The sequence below is a fragment of the Carcharhinus amblyrhynchos genome, chromosome 3, assembly GCF_965287045.1.
Source record: "Carcharhinus amblyrhynchos chromosome 3, sCarAmb.v2.hapA, whole genome shotgun sequence".
NCBI classification, from domain to species: domain Eukaryota; kingdom Metazoa; phylum Chordata; class Chondrichthyes; order Carcharhiniformes; family Carcharhinidae; genus Carcharhinus; species Carcharhinus amblyrhynchos.
This window is the reverse complement of record NC_137326.1, coordinates 139,840,296-139,863,935: the sequence shown is the minus strand read 5'-3', so window position 1 is coordinate 139,863,935 and position 23,640 is coordinate 139,840,296. Positions and strand designations below refer to the sequence as shown.

Below are 23,640 nucleotides of genomic sequence, written 5' to 3'. Positions count from 1 at the left end.
AGACATGCCGGATCATCATAGAACATAGAATATTACAGCGCAGAACAGGCCCTTCGGCCCACGATGTTGTGCCGACCAATTAAAAAGCAATGACTCTCTAACCTAAACCAAACCCTTTCCATCCATAAACCTATCCACGGATCTCTTAAACGCCCCCAAACTAGGCGCATTTACAACTGTAGCAGGCAGGGCATTCCAATCCCTCACCACCCTCTGGGTAAAGAACCTACCTCTGACATCCGTCCTATAACTACCACCCCTTAATTTAAAGCTATCCATGTCATCGACATGGATGACATCATCACACGTGAGAATACCATCCACCAGGTACACGGTATGTACTCTTGTAACTCGACCAACGTTGTCTACCTGATACGCTGCAGGAAAGAGGGACCTGGATGTGCAGGTTCACAGATCCTTAAAGGTGGCAGCACAGGTGGAGAGGGTGGTGAAGAAGGTATATGGCATACTTGCCTTTATTGGATGGGGCATAGAGTATAAAAGTTGGCATGTAATGTTGCAGCTATATAGAATGTTGGTTAGGCCCCATTTGGAATACTGCGCCCAGTTCTGGTCGCCAAACTACCAGAAGGACATGGAGGCATGGAGATTGATGAGAGTTTTCTGATAACTGGGGTTTCTGTAGAGCCAGTGTCTGTTCGCCAGTGTTTAAACTCAGATTCATTGACACAGAAATGATGTTGAAGTTCCCTCTCGGTCACACTGCCACCTGGTATATTCCGGTCAGAATCTGGAAGTAATGGGATTTCAATCTGTTTAATGTGTAGATTGGAGTGTAACCAGCCAGGCTGACACTAACACGGGTTAGGCATTGTCACGAGTGGGTTTGTGGTCACAGTCTCCTGTCCGTGTGCTGTCTTGGTGATGCCATATGTGAGGGTGAGCTGCAATGTAGCGTGCTGACTCAGGCTTTACCCAGCAGCTGCTCAAAGGCACTGTTACTAATGTGAGAATGGTTGGAGAATGAGTAAATCCTGTGTGAACACTGAGCGGGGTTGGAGTGCCTGCCTGATTTACTTGTGTGGAGTGAAGGCGCTGCAATTGCAGCTGGATTTGCAAAGAGTTTCCCCTGGATCACAGACACTTCGCACAAATCTGAAATGGGAAAGAATGAAATGTGTCCCATTCTTCATGGCTACTGAGCTGGGTTCCTTTCCCCAGTGATGGGAGGATCCGATAGAGTGACAGGGATTTCCTTTCCAATTGACGTCATCAGGGAGAATTGCTTCTTCATGTAGAATTTATTGCTGAACCCTAGTGGCTGTTTTGTGATGATGATTGGATTGTATTGACATCTTTAATGGTTTCTTAGGACCAGACACTGTCCATTCCCCAATGGACATTAATGAGATATTTCCAACAATCCAGCTGCTGTTATCATTATTTTTTGTGTTGCATTTTCTACATTTATGGAATAGAGTTTTGTTATTCCACTGGGATTAAAACTCACACCACTGGACCTTTTGGGAAGTTTAATAGCTACCTCAGTATCTCAGTATTTGCCTTCCTATTAATTCCTGTGCATATAACACACAAACATTGAAAATAGGAGCAGGAGGGGCCATTCGGCTCCTCAAGCCTGTTCTGTCATTCGTTACGATCATGGTCGATCATCCAACTCAATAGCCTGATCCCTGCTTCTCCACATGTCCTTTGTCCCCTTCACCCCGAGTGTGATATCTAACTGCTTCACGCAATGTTTTGGTAATGGATTCCACAGGTTAACCACTCTCTGGTGAAGAAATTTCTCCTCACCTTTGTCTCTGGGGCAGCAGGCAGCACGGTGGCAATTCCTGGTTTGGGTTACTGTGTGGAGTTTGCACATTCTCCCCATGTCTGCGTGGGTTTCTTCTGAGTGCTTCAGTTTCCCCTCTCAGTCCGAAAGACATGCTGGTTAGGGTGCATTGACCTGAACAGGTTCCGGAGTGTGGCAACTAGGGGAATTTCACAGTAACTTTATTGCAGTGTTAATGTAAGCCTTACTTGTGACAGATAAGTAACTTTAAATGGTCTACCCTGTGTCCTCAGACTGTGACCCTAGCCTTTGGACACCCCCACCAAGGGGAACATCCTTTCTGCATCTACCCTGTCTAGTCCTGTTAGAATTTTATAGGTTTTTATGAGATTTTTTCCCTTATTCTTCTAAACTCCAGTGAATATAATCCTAATCAACTCGATCTTTCCTCATACATCAGTCCCACCATCCCCGGGATCAGCCTGGTAAACCTTCACTGCACTCCCACGATGGCAAGAACATCCTTCCTCAGAAAAGGAGACCCAAAACTGCCCACAATACTCTGGGTGTGTCCTCACCAAGGCCCCTGTATAATTGTAACAACACATCCCTGCTCCTGTACTCCAAACCTCTCTCAGTGAAGGCCAACATACCATTTGCCTTCTTTACTATATACTTCTTTATAGATAGAGTAAACAGTGGTAAGCTTTTTCCTATGTTAGAAACGCACATTACGAGGGGCCACAGGTTTAGGGTGAGGGGGGGGAGAGGTATAACACGGATATTAGAGGGAGGTTTTTCACACAGAGGGTAGTGGGGGTATGGAATGCTGTGCCAAGCAAGGTGGTGGAGGCAGGCACACTAGAGTTGTTTAAGAGTTACTTAGACAGGCACATGAGTGGAATAGAGATGGAGGGATACAGGAGATTGTTTTAAATAAGGTTCAGGAGCCTTGGGACGTCCCTGGTAATGTATAAGGATGTGGAATGATAATAATGTTTTTCTCTTTTAATTCACAGGTTTTAAGTTGGTCCGCCTTGTCGTCCAACGAGGAGCATACACGCGATGGGTCGTACTTGGGCTGCTCTTGGTTGTTTCGAGAATAGCCTAGTGCTTCATGTCGTTAGTGTGTGCTTAAACTGGACCAGATACTGGGCAAGACGACAGCTCAGTGACTATCACTGATTGCTGTGCAGACACATGGATTTGGGCCGGTGTCTGTGGGAGTTTGCGCATTCTCCCCGTGCTTGCGTGGGTTTTTCTCCGGGTGCTCCAGTTTCCTCCCACACCCCAAAGATGTGCTATTAGGCTGATTGGTGTAATAAATTGTCCCTAAATTAGTTTTCCCTCAATGTGGAATGCCATAAACAATAAATAAGGGTCATGGGTGGGGGGGGGGACTCGTAATGTTAAAATGGCAGCGCGGGCTCGTTGGGCCGAAGGGCCTGTTTCCCAGGCTGTTTTTTTTTGTTCTTTGTACCGCCTGCTGCACCTGCACGCTTACCTTCAGTGACTGGTGCACAAGGACACCCAGATCCCTCTGCACACTCCCCTCTCCCAATTTACAGCCATTCAGCTAGTAATCTGCCCTCTTGTTTTTGCTTCCAAAGTGAATAACCTCACATTTATCCAAATACCTCCTCTACTCCTCCTCCACAATCACCCTCAGCACCGGTGCCCCACAAGGCTGTGTTCTCAGCCCCCTACTATACTCCTTAGACACCTCTGACTATGCGGCCAAATTCCCCTCCAGCTTGATTTTCAAGATTGCTGACGACATCACTGTACTGGGTCAGATCTCTAACAATGACAAGACAGAGTACAGGAATGAGAAGGAGAATCTGGTAAACTGGTGAATCTACTGAAGCATCTCTGCATCCTCCTCACAGCTCACCTTCCTACACACTTCGTGTCATCTGCAGATTTAGAGATATTATATTTAGTTCCCTTGTCTCAGTCATTTATATACACAGTGAATAGCTGGGGTTCTATCACTGACTCCTGTGGTGGCCACTAGTCACTGCCTGCCATTTGGAAAAAGACCCATTTATTCCTACTCTTTATTTCTTGTCTACCACCCAGTTTTCTATCCATCTCAGTACACCACCCTCAATCCCGTACACTTTCATTTTAATGCTAATCTCTTATGTGGGACTTTGTCAAAAGCTTTCTGAAATTCCAAATAAACCACATTCACAGGCTCCCCCTCATCAACTCTAATCGTTACATCCTCAAAGTATTACAGCTGTCTATGCCTCTGTTCCTCTCTTTTCCCTCCCTCTCCCATCTTCCCTCCTTTTCCCATCTCATCCTCTTCCATCCCAAACTCTTCCCTCTTCTTTGCCTCCCCTTCCCCTCACATCTCCCTCACTCAGAGCTCAGCCCTCCTCCCTGTTGGCCTCACCCACTACCTCAGAATGTGTGTCTCCCTCTCTGCCTCTCTCTCCTCCTCAGCCCGCTCTGCGTCTTACACACAAATATCAAATGGTTACAGTAAAGATGGGTACCATTCGCCCCTTTCCCGTGCTCTCTAAGGCCGGTTCTCCTTGTCCCTTAGGCCTTCTTCCCTAGAAATCTTTTGTTCGGATAATGATCCGGTTCACTACACTTTGATTCCAGATCATGACCACCCAACAATCTACTCTAGCCACTCTACTTGGGCTGGATTTTCCAGCTGCAAGGCCAGAAATCCTTGCCCGAGGTTAACGGACTGTTACAATGTGATCATGAGCAGATAATTTGTTTTTTGTGATGTTGATTGAGGGATGGGTATTGCCCCGATCACGAGGGAAGCTCTCCCAGCCACCTTCAAAAGAATGTCATGGGATCTTTTGCACCCAAACAGACAGACAGGGCTTCAGTTTAATATTTAGCTGGCAGACAGCTCTTCTGACAGGGCAGCACTCCCTCACTGCTGCATTGAAGTGTCAGACTGGATTAATGTCTTTACGCCTGGGATGGGATTGGAATCTGGGACTTTGTGACTCAGAAGTAAGAGAATATCATTGGCTGAGCTCCAGCTGACACTCTGAGAAACAAGAGGTGCTGCGAGAGATGATGGTGGTGGATTAGGGAGCCTGGGCTGAACGGTCTAACTCTAGTATCTAACAGAGATATTGTTTGTATGGTTGGTGCTTGGTGAGATTTTCATTCAGACTCTGCACTCATTCACCTCTGCTTTATTTTAGGTTCTAAGACATGTCCACCCCAACCTGGTTCCCTCCACGGCAGGGCGACGATGCTGGACATGTCCCAGCCAGGGTGGAGACCATGGCATCAATCGCCACCCCCAGCATCTCCGTGTCCACTCAACAAGCACCAAAGAAATTTGCACCCATGGTGGCTCCAAAACCCAAGTTCAACCCCTACAAACAGAACGGACAAGCCCTTGGACAGATGGGCACTGAAGGTCAGTTCCAGCTACAATCCTGGTGATTTGGTTTGATTTAATCTTGTCACAGGTGTTAGCGTACAGTGAAAAGTATTGTTTCTTGCGCTCTGTACAGACAAAGCATACTGTTCATAGAGAAAGAAAGGAGAGAGAGTGCAGAATGTAATGTTACAGTCAGAGTTAGGGTGTAGAGAAAGATCAACATAGTGCAAGGTAAGTCCATTCAAAAGTCTGACAGCAGCAGGGAAGAAGCTGTTCTTGAGTCGGTCGGTACGGGACCTCAGGCTTTTGTATCTTTTTCCCGAAGGAAGAAGGTGGAAGAGAGAATGTCCGGGTTGCGGGGGGTCCTTGATTATTTTGGCTGCTTTGCCGAGGCAGCGGGAAGTGTAGACAGAGTCAATGGATGAGAGGTTGGTTTGTGTGATGGATTGGGCTACATTTATGACCTTTTGTAGTTCTTTGCGGTCTTGGGCAGAGCAGGAGCCCAGACCGAGCTGTGATACAACCAGAAAGGATGCTTTCTATGGGGCATCTGTAAAAGTTGGTGAGAGTCGTAGCGGACATGCCAAATTTCCTTAGTCTTCAGAGAAAGTAGAGGCGTTGGTGGGACTTCCGTAACTATAATGTCGGCATGGGGGGGAACGAGGACAGGTTGTTGGTGATCTGGACACATAAAAACTTGAAGCTCTCGACCATTTCTACTCCAGCTACTGGTGTTGACACAGGACAGCTGTTCAATTTTTATTCATTCTTGAGACAGGGGCACCACTGGCTGGATCAGTATTTATTGCCCATTTCTATTTGCCTTTGAGAAGGTGGTGGTGAGCTGCCTTTTATAAACCACTGAGTTGCTCAGGTGTAGGTACACCTACAGTGCTGTTAGGGAGGGAGTTCCAGGATTTTGACCCAATGACAGTGAAGGAACGGTGATATATTTCAAAGCCAGGATGGTGAGTGACTCAGAGGGGAATCTCCAAGCTGGGGGTGTTCCTCGGTATCTGCTGCTCTTGTCCTTCTAGATGGAAGTGGCTGTAAGTTTGGAAGGTGCTGCCTAAGGAGTCTGTACCTTGTTGGTGGCACACACAGCTGCCATTGGGCATTGGGGGTAGAGAATTTAGGAAGAACATAAGAACATAAGAACATAAGAAATAGGAGCAGGAGTAGGCCATCTAGCCCTTCGAGCCTGCCCCGCCATTCAATAAGATCATGGCTGATCTGTCGTGGCTCAGTTCCACTTTCCCGCCCTCTCCCCATAACCCTTAATCCCCTCTCTTATCAAGAACCCATCAACCTGCTTCTTAAAAATATTTAGCGAGGCAGCCTCCACCACTTCAACGGGCAGAGAATTCCAGAGATTCACCACCCTTTGAGTGAAGAAGTTCCTCCTCAACTCCGTTCTAAACCGCCTCCCCTTTATCTTGAGGCTGTGCCCCCTAGTCCTACTGTCTTTTTTGAGCGGGAAGAGTCTCTCCACCTCTATCCTATCCATCCCATTCATCATCTTATACGTCTCAATGAGATCTCCCCTCATTCTTCTAAACTCTAACGAGTACAAGCCTAGTTTATTCAGCCTCTCCTCATAGCTCAATCCCCTCAACTCCGGTATCAGCCTAGTAAACCTCCTTTGCACTCCCTCCAGGGCCAAAATATCCTTGCGTAAGTACGGCGCCCAAAACTGCACACAGTACTCCAGCTGCGGCCTCACCAATGCCCTATACAGCTGCAGCAAGACCTCCCTACTTTTATATTCAATCCCCCTCGCTATGAAGGCCAGCATCCCATTCGCCTTCCTGACCACCTGCTGCACCTGCAAGCTGGGTTTTTGCGACTCATGCACAAGGACCCCGAGGTCCCTCTGCACCGTCGCCTGCTGCAGTTTTTCGCCACGTAAGTAATAGTCCTTCCTACCATTCTTCCTACCAAAGTGGACCACCTCACACTTGCCAACATTAAATTCCATTTGCCATTTCCTGGCCCATTCGCCCAGCCTATCTAGATCCTTCTGCAGACTCTCCACACCCTCCGCACAATTTGCCTTTCCCCCAATCTTGGTGTCATCAGCAAATTTCGACACCCTGCACTCGGTTCCCTCCTCCAGATCATCTATATAAATGGTAAATAGCTGAGGCCCCAGCACCGACCCCTGGGGCACCCCACTAGTCACCAACCGCCAATCCGAATAGCACCCATTGACCCCCACTCTCTGCCTCCTATTTGACAACCAATCCTCTATCCACGCTAACACCCTACCCCCAACTCCATGTCCCCTGACCTTCTGCAATAACCTCTTGTGAGGTACCTTGTCAAACGCCTTCTGAAAATCCAGAAAGACCACATCCACCGGCTCTCCTCTATCCACTGCCCTAGACACATCCTCATAGAACTCCAGTAAATTTGTCAGACACGACTTCCCTTTAATGAAACCGTGTTGCGTCTGCCCTATCAAGCAATTCCCTTCAAGATGCCTCGCAATTTCCTCCTTAATGACGGATTCCAACATTTTACCTACCACAGACGTTAAACTAACCGGCCTATAATTCCCTGCCTTTTGCCTGGCACCCTTCTTAAACAACGGCGTAACATTAGCCGTTTTCCAATCTTCCGGCACTTCCCCGGAATCCGCTGCAGTAATGCAGTATAATTATTGGATTGAGTTCTATCTCTCAAAGTGGGATCTGACAGCTGAATGTTTGGTCTCTCACTGAACTGGTGCAGTGTGAACTTTATCTGGATGTGATGCTCCCTTTGCTGGAATAACCCATCAGCTCTCACTGCTCCAGGCCCTGCAATCCGTAGCTGCATAAACACATCACCGGGAGGCCTGTGAATGGATATTTGAAAGAGTGCGGCCTGGTTTCCCCTTTCATTGCCCACAATATTCAAGGATGCAGCCTGGTCCAATTCGCTCATCGATTTTCACACACTCCTCCCCGTCTCCGTGAAACGTGATGAAATGCTGGAAAATCTCAGCGGGTCTGACAGCGTCTGTGGAGAGAGAATAGAGCCAGTGTTCCGAGTCTGGATGATCCTGACTCTGAGGTCTGATGAAGGATCATCCAGACTTGAAACGTTGGTTCTATTCTCTCTCCACAGACACTGTCAGACCCGCTGAGATTTTCCAGCATTCTCTGTTCTTGTTTTTCGATTCCAGCATGGGCAGTATTTAATGCTTATCTGTGTGAAACGAAACTTGTTTCTGTCTCTCACCACCTGTGTGTCAATCTATCATTTCCTTTCTCTTTCTGTCACTGTCTCTCTGTGTGTCAGTGACATTAGTTTTGTTTGTGGATATTCTATTGTTGGAGAAGCTGTTTTACTCATGGGAAGGAATCTGCTGGAGGCAAAGATCAATTTCAAAGTAACCTCAGGGGAGAATATTCAACGTATCTGAGGAAGGAGCAGAGCTCCAAAAGCTCGTGACTCCAAATAAACCTGTTGGACTTTAACCTGGTTTTGTGATTCTGCTTACTGTGCCCACCCCAGTCCAACACCGGCATCTCCACATCATGGATATATATGTTATGAAGAGCAAGTTCCTTGTGATGGGACCTGAACTTGTGTTTCTGGACCTTTGGTCCGGAAACTAGATCACTAATCCAATAAGATCACACTGTGTACTTGACTATCTCCTCAACATATTACAGCAGTGACAATTCTCAAACGGTCGGTATTTTTACTGTCGTGTCATTATTTGGTTTCTGGTGGTTATCACTGAACACAGCGCTGTCTAATTATAACCCGGCTGTGGGGCTCAGTTGGATTGTGCCCCTGTTCCTGTGCGATACAGGAGCTGATTGCTGTCTGACAGCCAGCCTCGTCAGTGCGTCAGCCACTTATACATAAACCCTGCCATGAATGTTTAAATAAACTCATAGAGAACTCGCAAGGTTTGCAAATAACCAGAGTGAAGGTTTCTTTTGTAAGTTGCCACCCAAGCAATGGGATCATTATTGAAGGTTTCAAAGTTCTAATGAATGAAACTTACATTTCTTTGGATGACCTGGGGACGGGAATGAGGAAATACAAAGCTGACGTGCGCACAGCAAGATCTGATAAGCAGCAATATGAAGGAGAATGATAGGCTGTTTTGAAACATGTTGGATGAGAGACTAACATTGGCCCCGGAATCGGGGAGAACTGCTGTTGTCGATGAGCTGAGAAACCAGACAGTGCCAGGGTTTAACTTTGCATCTGAAAAGCATCTAATAAACCAGATATACTGTCCACCTGAATGGAAGCACATTTTTGAAATGCAGCCAAGATATCTTCAGTTTGTCAGAGTGTTAAGGCTGAGGTGTCAGCAAGGAGTGAAGGAGGCCCCGAGATGGTTTTCTCTGGTAGCCCAGAGTTCCATCCTGCAAGAACATTTACTGGGATTGGGAGTTACAGATAGTTCTATGGCCTGGTGGGTATGGATATGATCAGTGCAACTTGTGGGCCGAAGGGCCTGTTTGTGCTGTAGTGTTCTACGTTCTAACATTGTGCAATCATCAAGCTCACTCAGTCAGTACAAGGATGATTGTGTGTGTTTGTGCTGGCTCCCAGGCAGGATGCCTGGTGCATAACTATCCACTAATTACTATAATCAGGGTCACTGGATAAAGAAGTGATTCACGGTAACCGTAGCAACTGCATGAGGATGATATGAAATGGTTTTACTGACTGGTGAATGGAGGGGATTGGAAAGGGGGTGCACTGGCCACGGGGGCTGGGATTTATTGTCCCAACGGCCAAGGAGCTAAACAGCAGACAGGAACTCATTTCGAATTGATCCCTCCAAATAGAACCTAGAACAGTCCAGCACAGTCCAGGCCCTTCAGCCCTCGATGTTGTGCCAAACTACGTCCAAATCCAAAATCAAGCTATCCCACTCCCTATCATTCTGGTATTGAAGGATTCCTTTGGTTTATGAGGAATTTAGTTCTTGGGCCATTGGGACAGTGCCACACACAGGCCCTTTATTCATTCGGTTCCATACAACCAAAAGCAGTCAATCTCATTGACTTAGGGAAGGGGTACAGCTTCCAGATTGCTGACGAGGTGTTGAGAGGATTTCTGGCCTCAGGTTGATAAGGTTGTTAAGAAGGTGTACGGTGTGTTAGCTTTTATTGGTAGAGGGATTGAATTTTGGAGCCGTGAGGTCATGTTACAACTGTACAAAACTCTGGTGCGACCGCACTTGGAGTATTGCGTACAGTTCTGGTTGCCGCATTGTAAGAAAGATGTGGAGGCATTGGAAAGGGTGCAGAGGAGGTTTACCAGGATGTTGCCTGGTATGGTGGGAAGGTCTTCTGAGGAAAGGCTGAGGGACTTGAGGCTGTTTTCATTGGAGAGAAGAAGGTTATGAGGTGACTTAATAGAGGCATACAAGATGATCAGAGGGTTAGATAGGGTGGACAGTGAGAGCCTTTTTCCTCGGATGGTGATGGCTAACACGAGGGGACATAGCTTTAAATTAAGGGGTGATAATTCTCTGGCGGATGTCAGAGGTAGGTTCTATGTCAGTACTGAGGGAGTGCCGCACTGTCAGAGGGCCAGCTGTGTGTAACTTTGCTGTGCGTAATTTTGCTGTGTGTAGTTTTAGAACATAGAACATTCCAGCGCAGTAGAGGCCGTTCGGCCCTCGATGTTGTGCCGACCAGTGGAACCAATCTAATGACCCTCTAACCTAAACTATTCTAATGTTATCCATACGCCTATCCACTGACCATTTGAACGCCCTTAAAGTTGGCGAGTCCACAACTGCTGCAGGCAGGGCATTCCACGCCCTTACTACCCTCTGAGTAAAGAACCTACCTCTGACATCCATCCTATAATTACCACCCCTTAATTTAAAGCTATGTCCCCTCGTGTTAGCCATCACTATCCGAGGAAAAAGGCTCTCACTGTCCACCCTATCCAATCCTTTGATCATCTTGTATGCCTCAATCAGGTCACCTCGTAACCTTCTTCTCTCCAATGAAAACAACCTCAAGTCCCTCAGCCTTTCCTCATAAGACCTTCCCACCATACCAGGCAACATCCTGGTAAACCTCCTCTGCACCCTTTCCAATGCCTCCACATCTTTCTTATAATGCAGCGACCAGAACTGTACGCAATACTCCAAGTGCGGCCGCACCAGAGTTTTGTACAGTTGTAACATGACCTCACGGCTCCAAAATTCAATCCCTCTACCAATAAAAGCTAACACACCGTACGCTTTCTTAACAACCTTATCAGCCTGGGTGCCAACTTTCAGGGAGCTATGCACATGTACCCGGCGATCTCTCTGCTCGTCAACACTACTAAGGGTCCTTCCATTAGCCCTATATTCTGTACCCCTGTTACTCTTACCAAAGTGAATCACCTCACACTTTTCCGTATTAAACTCCATTTGCCACCTCTCGGCCCAGCTCTGCAGCTTATCTATGTCCCTCCGCAAACTGTAACATCCATCCTCACTGTCTACAACTCCTCCAACTTTAGTGTCATCTGCAAATTTACTAATCCATCCTTCTACACCCTCATCTTGGTCATTTATAAAAATGACAAACAGCAGTGGCCCCAAAACAGATCCCTGCGGCACACCCCTTGTAACTGAACTCCAGGTTGAATATTTCTCATCAACCACCATCCTCTGTCTTCTATCAGCTAGCCAATTCCTGATCCAAACTGCTAAATCACCCTCAATCCCATGCATCTGCATTTTCTGCAATAGCCTACCATGGGGAACCTTATCAAACGCTTTGCTAAAATCCATATACACCACGTCAACTGCCTTACCCTTATCCACCTCTTTGGTCACCTTTTCAAAGAACTCAATAAGGTTTGTGAGGCATGATCTACCCTTCACAAAACCGTGTTGACTATCCCTAATCAATTTATTTCTCTCTAGATGATTATAAATCCTATCCCTTATAATTCTTTCCAAAACTTTGCCGACAACAGAAGGAAGGCTCACCGGTCTATAATTCCCAGGATGGTCTCTACTCCCCTTCTTGAACAAGGGACAACATTTGCCATCCTCCAGTCTTCCAGCACTATACCTGTAGCCAATGACGACATGAAGATCAAAGCCAAAGGCTCTGCAATCTCCTCCCTAGCCTCCCAGAGAATCCTAGGGTAAATCCCATCCGGCCCAGGGGACTTATCTATTTTCATACTCTCAAGAATTGCTAACACCTCCTCCTTATATACCTCAATCCCGTCTAGTCTACTACCTGGTATCGCAGTATTCTCCTTGACTACACTGACTTTTTCCTGTGCGTAATTTTGCTGTGCGTAGTTTTGCTGTGCGTAGTTTTGCTGTGCGTAGTTTTGCTGTGCGTAGTTTTGCTGTGCGTAGTTTTGCTGTGCGTAGTTTTGCTGTGCGTAGTTTTGCTGTGTGTAGTTTTGCAGTGTGTAACTTTGCAGTGTGTAGTTTTACTGTGTGTAACTTTGCTGTGTGTAACTTTGCTGTGTGTAACTTTGCTGTGTGTAACTTTGCTGTGTGTAACTTTGCTGTGTGTAACTTTTTGCTGTGTGTAATTTTGCAGTGTGTAGTTTTGCTGTGTGTAACTTGGCTGTGTATTGTTTTGCTGTGTGTAACTTTGCTGTGTGTAACTTTGCTGTGTGTAACTTGGCTGTGTGTAGTTTTGCTGTGTGTAGTTTTGCTGTGTATTGTTTTGCTGTGTGTAACTTTGCTGTGTGTAGTTTTGCTGTGTGTAACTTGGCTGTGTGTAGTTTTACTGTATGTAGATTTATTGCCATCTTTCCACCTTCAGAACCATGATAAACTCTTTATCAATTTGTAAAGCATTTTGTGAAGTCTCGCTGTTCTAGGGAGGCACTTTATTAATACAGCTTTTCTCCTTTGCTTCATTAAGTTTAGTTACAGCTCACTCAGTTATATAGTCTGACTAAGTTTACGTTCACTGTTGTAAGAATCTCTCTGGTCACCTTAGGACTCAGCTGTGTTCCCCTACAGGATCGTGAGGCCACTGAGCAAGCAACGTGTTAGGAAGGTTCTGCAAGGCCTGGTGTTTGAGTTGATGAGTGGGTTTGGATGTGTGATGTGATAATCAGCCGTTCTGCCACACCGTCCTCAGTGAAATGGCCTGTGCTGATCCTCTGGTTCTGTTGGGACTGAGCTGGCCTGAACCTTGTGCTGAGTGGTTTTGCCAGCTCAGCTTGGCCTGTTCTCTGACGATGGTGCGGTTTCTGGTGTTTAATATGCTGCATTTGAGCAATGCTTCCTGGATGTTTTCCATAAAACTAAAAATAACCAGAGGGCCCTGGTAATGACGCAATTCAGGAAATAAAACCATATACAAGCACTCTTCCTGAAAACCTTACAGAGGATCGGTTGCGAGAGGTTTCCGGCCACTTGCTATATTTGAATAGGTTTTTGAATGATAAAGTGTGTAGCTCAGTCCGGGAGACACAACTTCCCGAAATTACAAACCTTAGAAACCGTTCTGAATATGAAAGGCCCGGGGCCCCAAAGCTAAAGGCTGTCCCCTGGACTGGGAGCTGAACCTGCTCCCTCGGTCCATTCCTATTGTATTTGAGCTGCTCTTGTTTCCAACAGGAACAATCCTCGAGAAAATGTCTCAATTTGAACCAATAAAAGATCTCGATTCTGTTCAAGGCCACTGGCCAGATCAGTGGCTTTGATTGGGCAGGGTAGATCCAATAAGAGACATGGGCTGCTGAAGCTTTTCATCCTGCACCCAACAGGACCAACGCAAGAATGGTTCATTTCAAAAGGTCGCAGCCATTTCTACCACAGAGAAAATGATTGATTCAGCAAGCCAGCTTTGATTGGCTGCGGGAGCTTGGCAAGGCTTTCTTTCTGACAACACCTCAGCCATTCAGTGGCAAGTCCATGAGTGCCATTTTGAAATCCCCGATTGGGCCGCTTCTGGTGGCTCGACTTCCAGGTAAGTTTGGAAGAGTCACACTGTAGGGTTCATGTGAAGGGACCAGAAAGCAGTTTAACGCAGTCTGAAGCCTAACTGATGTTTTGCACAGAGCAGGACTCCCTCACTTCAGAATGATGAGATGTCCCAATGCAGAAAGCCCAGACCCTCATTTCCCCTTTGCATCTTCTGCCCACTCTGTCCCTGCTATCCCTCTCTCTCTCTCTCTGCTCTCACTCTGACTCTGAATCTCACTGCTCAGGATAAATTCCTGACAATAACCCGCTCCATGACATCATAGAACATAGAACATTACAGCGCAGAACAGGCCCTTCGGCCCACGATGTTGCGCCGACCAATTAAGAAAAAAGCAATGACCCTCTAACCTAAACCAATCCCTTTCCATCCATAAACCTATCCACGGATCTCTTAAACGCCCCCAAACTAGGCGCATCTACAACTGCAGCAGGCAGGGCATTCCAATCCCTCACCACCCTCTGAGTAAAGAACCTACCTCTGACATCCGTCCTATAACTACCACCCCTTAATTTAAAGCTATGGCCCCTCGTGCTAGCTTTCTCCATCCGAGGAAAAAGGCTATCACTATCCACCCTATCTAAACCTCTAATCATCTTATATGTTTCAATAAGGTCCCCTCTTAGCCGCCTTCTTTCTAACGAAAACAACCTCAAATCCCTCAGTCTCTCCTCATAGGACCTCCCCTCCATACCAGGCAACATCCTGGTAAACCTCCTCTGCACCCTCTCCAAAGCCTCCACATCCTTCCTATAATGTGGGGACCAGAACTGCACACAATACTCCAAGTGCGGACGCACCAGAGTTGTGTACAGTTGCAACATGACGTTGCGGCTCCTAAATTCAATCCCCCTACCAATAAACGCCAAGACACCGTATGCCTTCCTAACAACCTTATCGACTTGATTTCCAACTTTCAGGGATCTATGCACATATACACCTAGATCCCTCTGTTCATCCACACTATTCAGAGTCCTACCGTTAGCCCTATACTCTACACATCTGTTATTCCTGCCAAAGTGAATTACCTCACACTTTTCCGTATTAAACTCCATTTGCCACCTCTCGGCCCAGCTCTGCAACTTGTCCAAGTCTCTCTGTAAACTATGATACCCCTCTTCACTATCTACCACTCCTCCGACTTTGGTGTCATCAGCAAATTTACTAATCCACCCAACTATACCCTCATCCAGATCATTTATAAAAATTACAAACAGCAGTGGCCCCAAAACAGATCCCTGAGGCACACCACTTGTAACCGAACTCCATGACGAATACTTTCCATCAACCACCACCCTCTGTCTCCTATCTGCTAGCCAATTCCTGATCCAATTACTAAATCACCCTCAATCCCATACATCTGCATTTTCTGCAGAAGCCTACCATGGTGAACCTTATCGTGTTCAAATATACTGAAATTCTAGCGTGAGCGGCCACAGATAGATAATTAAATATACAAATCGCTGAGCAGAGAGCTCAGGTCTTCATACAGAGAGTTGGGAGTCTGTGGGATTCAGTTGCAATGTTAGCAACTGAGGCACAAACTGTGACAATATTGACGATCAGATGGGGAGGGTGGGGTGTTTAAAGGAATGTAATTGTGGTTGGAACTATTGATTCGCTTGAAGGCTAAAGGCCAGCATTAGACTTGAAGGGCCGAAGGGTACCTTTTTGAGATGTATCTTCACAGCTCCATGTAAAAGCACGATGTACCGGTTACCTGAGTTGGTGCTGCCTGGGTTGGACGGAGATCTCTTTCTGAGCTGTGTGATTGTATGAGAGGGGTGTCGTGTGTGAGACGCTCCGAGATCTCTCTGCTCCTTTGCTCGTTTCTCATTATCCCACCATCGCTCAGTACTAACGGAAGGGTGTGACCCACCAGGTCAGACCATCATACTGTCCAGCGCAAATTGGATTAAATAAGATGTTTCTTGGTTCTACAGAATAAATAACTTATCCAAGAAATTAGTGAGGAATGAGCTGTTTATATAAGATTTGACTTGATTCAAATTGTGTGTTGATTTTGATTGATCTGATAAAGATTCTCCCTTTGAAATACTGGGAGTTTTGTTTGCTCTTTAAGCTGCAGCCATTACAGCAACATTGACAAGTGGCAGCTGGGGAACTAATCCCTTCAAATGCCTCTTAACAAGTAAATCTTTTCTAAACAGAACTCTGGAACAAGCTGACCCGGAGCGTGAGATGAATCAACTTTGTCTCACTGGGAAACTGGGAAACGCACCATAAGAAACAGGAGCAGAAAGAAGCCACTCGGCCCATCAGCTCCGCCCTATCATTCAATGAGATCATGGCTGATTGGATGTGATAATCATCAGCTCCTTACACCATGTTTACCCCAGACCCCATCGCCACCAAACGGCCGACTTACATTTTAGACCTGACTACAATTTGTTGAAGCAATTCTAGCAGAACCTCACTCTCTCACTCTCTCACTCACTCACCCTTCACTCACTCTCTCACTCACTCACCCTTCACTCACTCACTCTCTCACTCACTCACTCACCCTTCACTCACTCACTCTCTCACTCACTCACTCACTCACTCACCCTTCACTCACTCACTCTCTCACTCACTCACTCACTCACCCTTCACTCACTCACTCTCTCACTCACCCTCTCACTCACTCTCTCACTCACTCTCTCACTCACTCTCTCACTCACTCTCTCACTCACTCTCTCACCCTCTCACTCACCCTCTCACTCACCCACTCACCCACTCACTGTCTGACTCACTCACTCACTCTCTGACTCACTCACTCACTCACTCACCCTCTCACTCACTCACCCCCTCACTCACTCACTCTCTGACTCACTCACTCACTCTCTCTCACTCACCCTCTCACTCACTCACCCTCTCACTCACTCTCACTCACCCCCTCACTCACTCACTCTCTGACTCACTCACTCACTCACCCTCTCTCACTCACCCTCTCACTCACCCTCTCACTCACTCTCACTCACTCTCACTCACCCTCTCACTCACTCACCCTCTCACTCACCCTCTCACTCACCCTCTCACTCACCCTCTCACTCACCCTCTCACTCACTCACTCTCTGACTCACTCACTCACTCACTCACTCACTCACTCACTCACTCACTCACTCACTCACTCACTCACTCTCTGACTCACTCACTCACTCACCCTCTCACTCACTCACCCACTCACTCACTCACCCCCTCACTCACTCACTCTCTGACTCACTCACTCACTCTCTCTCACTCACCCTCTCACTCACTCACCCTCTCACTCACTCTCACTCACCCCCTCACTCACTCACTCTCTGACTCACTCACTCACTCACCCTCTCTCACTCACCCTCTCACTCACTCTCACTCACCCTCTCACTCACTCTCACTCACCCTCTCACTCACTCTCACTCACCCTCTCACTCACCCTCTCACTCACTCACCCTCTCACTCACTCTCACTCACCCTCTCACTCACTCACCCTCTCACTCACTCACCCTCTCACTCACACTCTCTCACTCACTCACCCTCTCACTCACTCACCCTCTCACTCACTCACCCTCTCACTCACTCACCCTCTCACTCACTCACCCTCTCACTCACTCACCCTCTCACTCACTCACCCTCTCACTCACTCACTCTCTCACCCTCTCACTCACTCACTCTCTCACCCTCTCACTCACGCCCTCTCACTCACTCACCCTCTCACTCACTCACCCTCTCACTCACTCTCTCACCCTCTCACTCACTCACTCTCTCACCCTCTCACTCACTCACCCTCTCACTCGCTCACCCTCTCACTCACTCTCACTCACTCACCCTCTCACTCACTCACTCACTCAATCTCTGACTCACCCTCTCACTCACTCACTCTCACCCAGACTCACTCACTCTTTGACTCACTCACTCACACACTCACTCTCTGACTCACCCTCTGACTCACTCACTCACTCCCTTCCTCCTTTCCTCTCTCTCCCTCTCTTCCTTTCTCTCTCTCTCATTCTCTCTCTCGCTCTCCCTCTTACTCACACACAGATACTCTCATTCACTCATGCTCACTCATTCATTCACGTTCACTCACACTCTCTCACTCAGCTCCTCACTCATACTCTCTCTCTCACTCACACACGTTATCTCACTCACTCACCCTCTCACTCAGCCCTGCACTCACGCTCCTCACATGCACACTCACTCATGCTCACTCTCACCCACTCAGACACTCTCATTCATTCACAGTCACTCACTCAATCACTCATGCACACTCACTCATGCTCACTCTCACCCACTCAGACACTCTCATTCATTCACAGTCACACAGTCACTCACTCAATCACTCACACACTCTCACTCATGCTCTCTCACTCTCACTCACACTCTCACTCACACATGCATGCTTAGGGACAGGATGCACTTCCATCTGGAAGAGAATAGGCTTATTAATGATAGGCAGCCTGGTTTTGTGAAGCGGAAGTCGTGTCTCACAAACTTGATTGAGTTCCTCGAGGAAATGACAAGAAAAATTGACCAGGACAGGGCAGTAGATGTTGTATAAATGAACTTTAGTAAAGCCTTTGATAAGGTTTCTCATGGCAGGCTGATACAGAAGGTGAAGTCATGTGGGATCCGAGGTGAGCTAGTAAGATGGATACAAAGCTGGCTTGGGCACAGAAAGCAGAGAGTAGCGGTGAAAGAGTACTTTTCTAACTGGAGGTCTGTGACAAGCGATGTTCTACAAGGATCAGTGCTGAGATCTCTGTGGTTTGTAGTATATATAAATGATTTGGAGGAAAATATAGGTGGACTGATTAGGAAATTTGCAGATGATACAAAAATTGGAGGAGTAACAGATAGTGAAGAGGATTGTCAGAAGATACAGCAGGATATAAATCGGCTGAAGACCTGGGCCAAAGGATGGCAGATGGAATTTATCCCGACAAATGTGAGGTGATGCGATTGGGAAGGTCTACTACAGAAGATGGAAAGTACACAATAAATGGTAGAGCCTTTAGAAATATCAGCATACAGAGGGATCTGGGCGTACAGATCCATAGTTCCCTGAAGGCAACTCAGGTGGACAAGGTGGTCAAGAGGGTAGATGGCACTCTGGCCTTCATTGGTCTAGGCGTTGAGTGTAGGAATTGGAAAATCATGTTGCAGCTGTACAAGACTTTGGTTCAACTGCATTTGGAGTCTTTTTCCCAGGGTCAAAGGATCAATTACTCAGGGGAATAGGTTGAGAGTGAGACGGGGAAAGTTTAAAAGTGACGTAAGGGGCATGTTTTTCACACAGAGGGTGGTGAATACCTGGAACACACTGCCAGAGGAGGTGGTGGAAGCAGATTGTATAATAATGTTCAAGAGGCATCTGGATAGATACATGAATAGACAGGGAATAGAGGGATATGGACCACATAGAGGCTAGAAAATATTAGATTAGAGAGACGCACAGACTTGTTGGACCGAAGGGCCTGTTTCCATTGTTCTTTGCTTTTTCTGTCTGAACATCATAGAACATAGAACACTACAGCACAAACAGGCCCTTCTGCCCACTAGTTGCGCCGATCACTTCTATACCTACTAAGCCATAGACCTATCTATAACCCCCAATCCCATTAGATCCCATATACTCATCCAGAAGTCTTTTAAAAGACCCCAGCGAGTTCGCCTCCACCACCACCGATGGCAGCCGATTCCATTCACTCACCACCCTCTGAGTGAAAAACTTACCCCTAACATCTCCTCTGTACTTGCTTCCCAGCACCTTAAACCTGTGTCCTCTCTTGGCGATCATTTCAGCCCTGGGAAATAGTCTCCAAAATTCCACCCTATCTATTCCTCTCAACATTTTATAAACCTCTATCAGGTCGCCTCTCAACCTTCGTCTCTCCAGGGAGAAGAGTCCCAGCTCCCTCAACCTAACTTCATAAGGCATGCCTCCCAATCCAGGCAACATCCTTGTAAATCTCCTCTGCACCCTCTCAATAGCTTCCACATCCTTCCTGTAGTGAGGCGACCAGAACTGCGCACAGTACTCCAAGTGGGGTCTGACAAGGGTCTTATAAAGTTGCAGCATTACCTCCCGACTCCCAAACTCAATCCCTCGATTAATGAAGGCCAGTACACCATACGCCTTCTTAACCACATCCTCCACCTGCGAGGCCGATTTAAGAGTCCTGTGGACCCGGACCCCAAGATCCTTCTGCTCCTCAACGCAGCTAAGACTCCTACCCTTGATATTATATTCCTTCATCCCGTGGGTCCTGCCAAAATGGACCACTACACATTTATCTGCGTTGAAGTCCATCTGCCACTTCTCCGCCCAGTTTTGCATCCTATCTATGTCCCGGTGAAACTTCTGACATCCCTAACAGTGACAAGTTTCCGTCAATTGCACTGTGACTCCATTTAAAAATACCCCATTGACCTAGGAATAGCTGAAGACCGTGTGAGGAAAATCCAAGTCATAAGAACATAAGAAATAGGAGCAGGAGTCGGCCATCTAGCCCCTCGAGCCTGCCCCGCCATTCAATAAGATCATGGCTGATCTGAAGTGGATCAGTTCCACTTTCCCGCTTTCTCCCCATAACCCTTAATTCCCCTGTCTATCAGAAACCTATCTACCCGTGACTTTATTAACATCTATTACAAGTAAATAAATCAAATGATTCCTTCAGTAAGGATTGCAATGTGTTTTTGTCTTTTTAGACACTCTAACAGTGCAGGTGTGACACGGAGAGTGGTGTTGGGGTTAACGTTTGAATGGTGGGTGGAATGGAAGGTTCTGGAGATTGATAGGAGCGTTAAACATAATACTGCATGCAAAGCAGGACGGAATCCACTTATTGCTTATTCCCCTGGGGTAGATTTCGGGGAGGGTTTTGTATTACTGTTGAGTTTGCTTTGCAAATTGCCATTGTTGTTCTGGGTTGGGACAGTGTGCACCCTTTTGTTTTTACTCCATATTGCCCAACTAGAATTGCCAGGGAAACCCCCAGAGCACGGTGGCACAGTGGTTAGCACTGCTGCTTCACAGCGCCAGGGACCCGGGCTCAATTCCTGCCTTGGGTCACCGTCTGTGTGGAGTCTGCACATTCTCCCCATGTCTGCGTGGGTTTCCTCCGGGTGCTCCAATTTCCTCTCACAGTCCAAAGACTGGTTAGGGTGCATTGACCCAAACAGTCACTGGACTGTGGCGACTAGGAGAATTTCACAGTAACTTCATTGTAAGTCTTAAGTGTGACTAATAAATAAACTTCAAAACTTTCAGTATTCTATTGCCCCTGTGCTGACTGACCTACCCGGGTCTGAACCCAGCAATATCTTCATTGTGAAGTTCTCATTTGTTCCCTCCCCATCTCCGTAAACTCCAGCAGCTCTGCAACCCCCTGAGATCTCTCAGCTTCTGTGCCTCTTACTCGATTTTAACCATTGCACCATTAGCAGCCGGACCTCCAGTTGTCCGTGTCCCCAGCTCTAGAATTTCCTACAAACACCTTTCTGCCTCCCTGCTTCCTTTAGACATCCTCCTTGCTCAGGTTTCTGGCCAAATGTCGAATAATCCTGAATGTATTTCGGTGGCAGAGCTTTGTTTAATGTTCATGTGATATTCCTGGTAACATTTCACCAAATGAAAGGTGCTACATAAATGCAGGCATTGCTTGCTGTCATTAATTTTGCTGTGATCTTTTTCAGAGTGTGTCCATGTGTGTGTGTACATCTGTATGTGCATGTTAGTATGTGAAGGCATATACATCTGCATGTGTGTGCACGCGTGTGTGTGTGCATGCATGTGCGAGTGTGTGCGCGTGTGTGTGTATGTATGTGTGTGTGTGAGTTGTGTGTGAGTGTGTGCATGTGTGTGTCTGTGAGTGTGTGTGTGCGAGTGAGTGTGAGTTGTGTATATGTGTGTGTATGAGTGTGTGTACGTGTGTGTGTGTGTGTCTGTGTGTGTGTGTGAGTTGTGTGTCTGTGTGTGTGTGTGTGAGTTGTGTGTCTGTGTGTGTGTGTGTGAGTTGTGTGTCTGTGTGTGTGTGTGTGAGTTGTGTGTCTGTGTGTGTGTTGTGTGAGTGAGTGTGTGTGTGTGTGCGTGTGTGAGTATTTGCTGTGCTTGGCTGGCTGGGTGGGTGGGTGGCTGGCCTGTGGGAGGAGGTGGAGGGGTGTGAGCAGGAAGGGTTGCTGTTAGAACCTGTGCAGATCCCAGAACGGGGAGTATTTAATGATCTTGCTCGGGTGAAGCTCGTAAAATCCCACACGAGGCCAGCGGAGAATTCCGTCCTAGGAGCCGCGCCCACCCCGATTCCGGGGTGGATGTGTGGGTAATATTCCGGCTGAGAGCCCAGTGTCCCGTTTCTGCGCTGTGGCCATTCGTACTGTGTGATTTGAACAAACTATAAACTCTTGAAGCTGTGCACTGCTCCCTAGTGCCAGGTATTGACACAGCTATTCAGCCCAGAGATAACAGCCGCAATAAGCAGCCGGCATTCCCCATGCTTAGAATGTGTATCCTCACTCTCCCTGTGCCACCCGTCCCTCCTTGTCCCAGGATTGGAGGGAATGGCGCACCGGGACCTTGGATATTTTCTCTCTTTCAAAAGAAAGGCAAGAGGGATCTGTAAAAATGTCCCTGATTATCAAAGATTGGGGTGGATTAAATGAGAATCACTCTGATGTGAGACAAGGGGTGACGTATAGAATTTAAAGACAATGAAATAAATGAGATAATGCAGGAGCAGATATTTTATCTGAGGGCGGTAAGTAAGGAACAGATTACAGACACAAACAGTGCACCGTGAAACTTTAGTGGGTTTCGAGAAGGAATGAGACAGGATCTTGGTGACCTTATCGAAGCGAATAAAATCATGAGGGACAGAGATAGGATGAACACACATTTATCCCAGGGAAAGGGGAATTGAAAACTAGAGAGCACAGGTTTAAGGTGAGAGCGGAAAGGTTTAAAAGAGACCTGAGGGGAACTTGTTGACACAGAGGATGGTACGAAAGTGGAACGAGCTGCCGGAGAGAGTGATTGAGGCAGGTTCAGTAGCAACATTGAAGAAACATTTGGGTAAGTACATGGAGAGGAACGGATTGGAGGGATATGGGCCAAACACAGGCAATAGGGACTGGGTGGGGGGGGCACCAGGAACAGCACGGATTGGTTGGGCCGAAGGGCCTGTTTCTGTGCCAGATGGCTCGATGACTGTGTCTTGTTAACAAATGGGATTCACAGCTCTGAGCAGTTCAGTAAATAACTAATGTGGATAGGAGGGCTCGACGGGCTGAATGGACTGCTGTGGATTGATGTGCTGGATGGAAACACTGTGGAGAGGAGGCTGAAAGGGAGGCACAGTGATTAGCGCTGCTGTCTCACAGCACCAGGGACTCAGGTTTGATTCCAGCCTCAGGTAATTGACTGGAGTTTGCACATTCTCCCCATGTCTGTGTGGGTTTCCTCCGGGTGCTCCGGTTGCCTCCCCCACCCCAAAGATGTACGGGTTAGGTGGATTGGCCGTGGTAGTTGTGGGATTACAGGGATAAGGTCTGGGTGGGATGCTCTTTCAGTGAGTCAGTACAGACTCGATGGGCCCAAT

The 23,640-nt window shown here is 47.2% G+C and overlaps 1 protein-coding gene across 1 annotated transcript in view; it reads left to right on the top strand.

Moving 5' to 3' along the window:
• Positions 1-4,948: 4,948 nt before the first annotated feature.
• lpp (LIM domain containing preferred translocation partner in lipoma) overlaps positions 4,949-23,640 on the top strand; it is a 191,877-nt gene continuing 173,185 nt past the window's right edge. Inside the window, exon 1 of the mRNA XM_080186123.1 lies at positions 4,949-5,165. Coding sequence (XP_080042249.1) covers positions 4,955-5,165 — 211 coding nt within the window. The 5' untranslated portion in view covers positions 4,949-4,954. The remainder of the gene's footprint in view (positions 5,166-23,640) is intronic.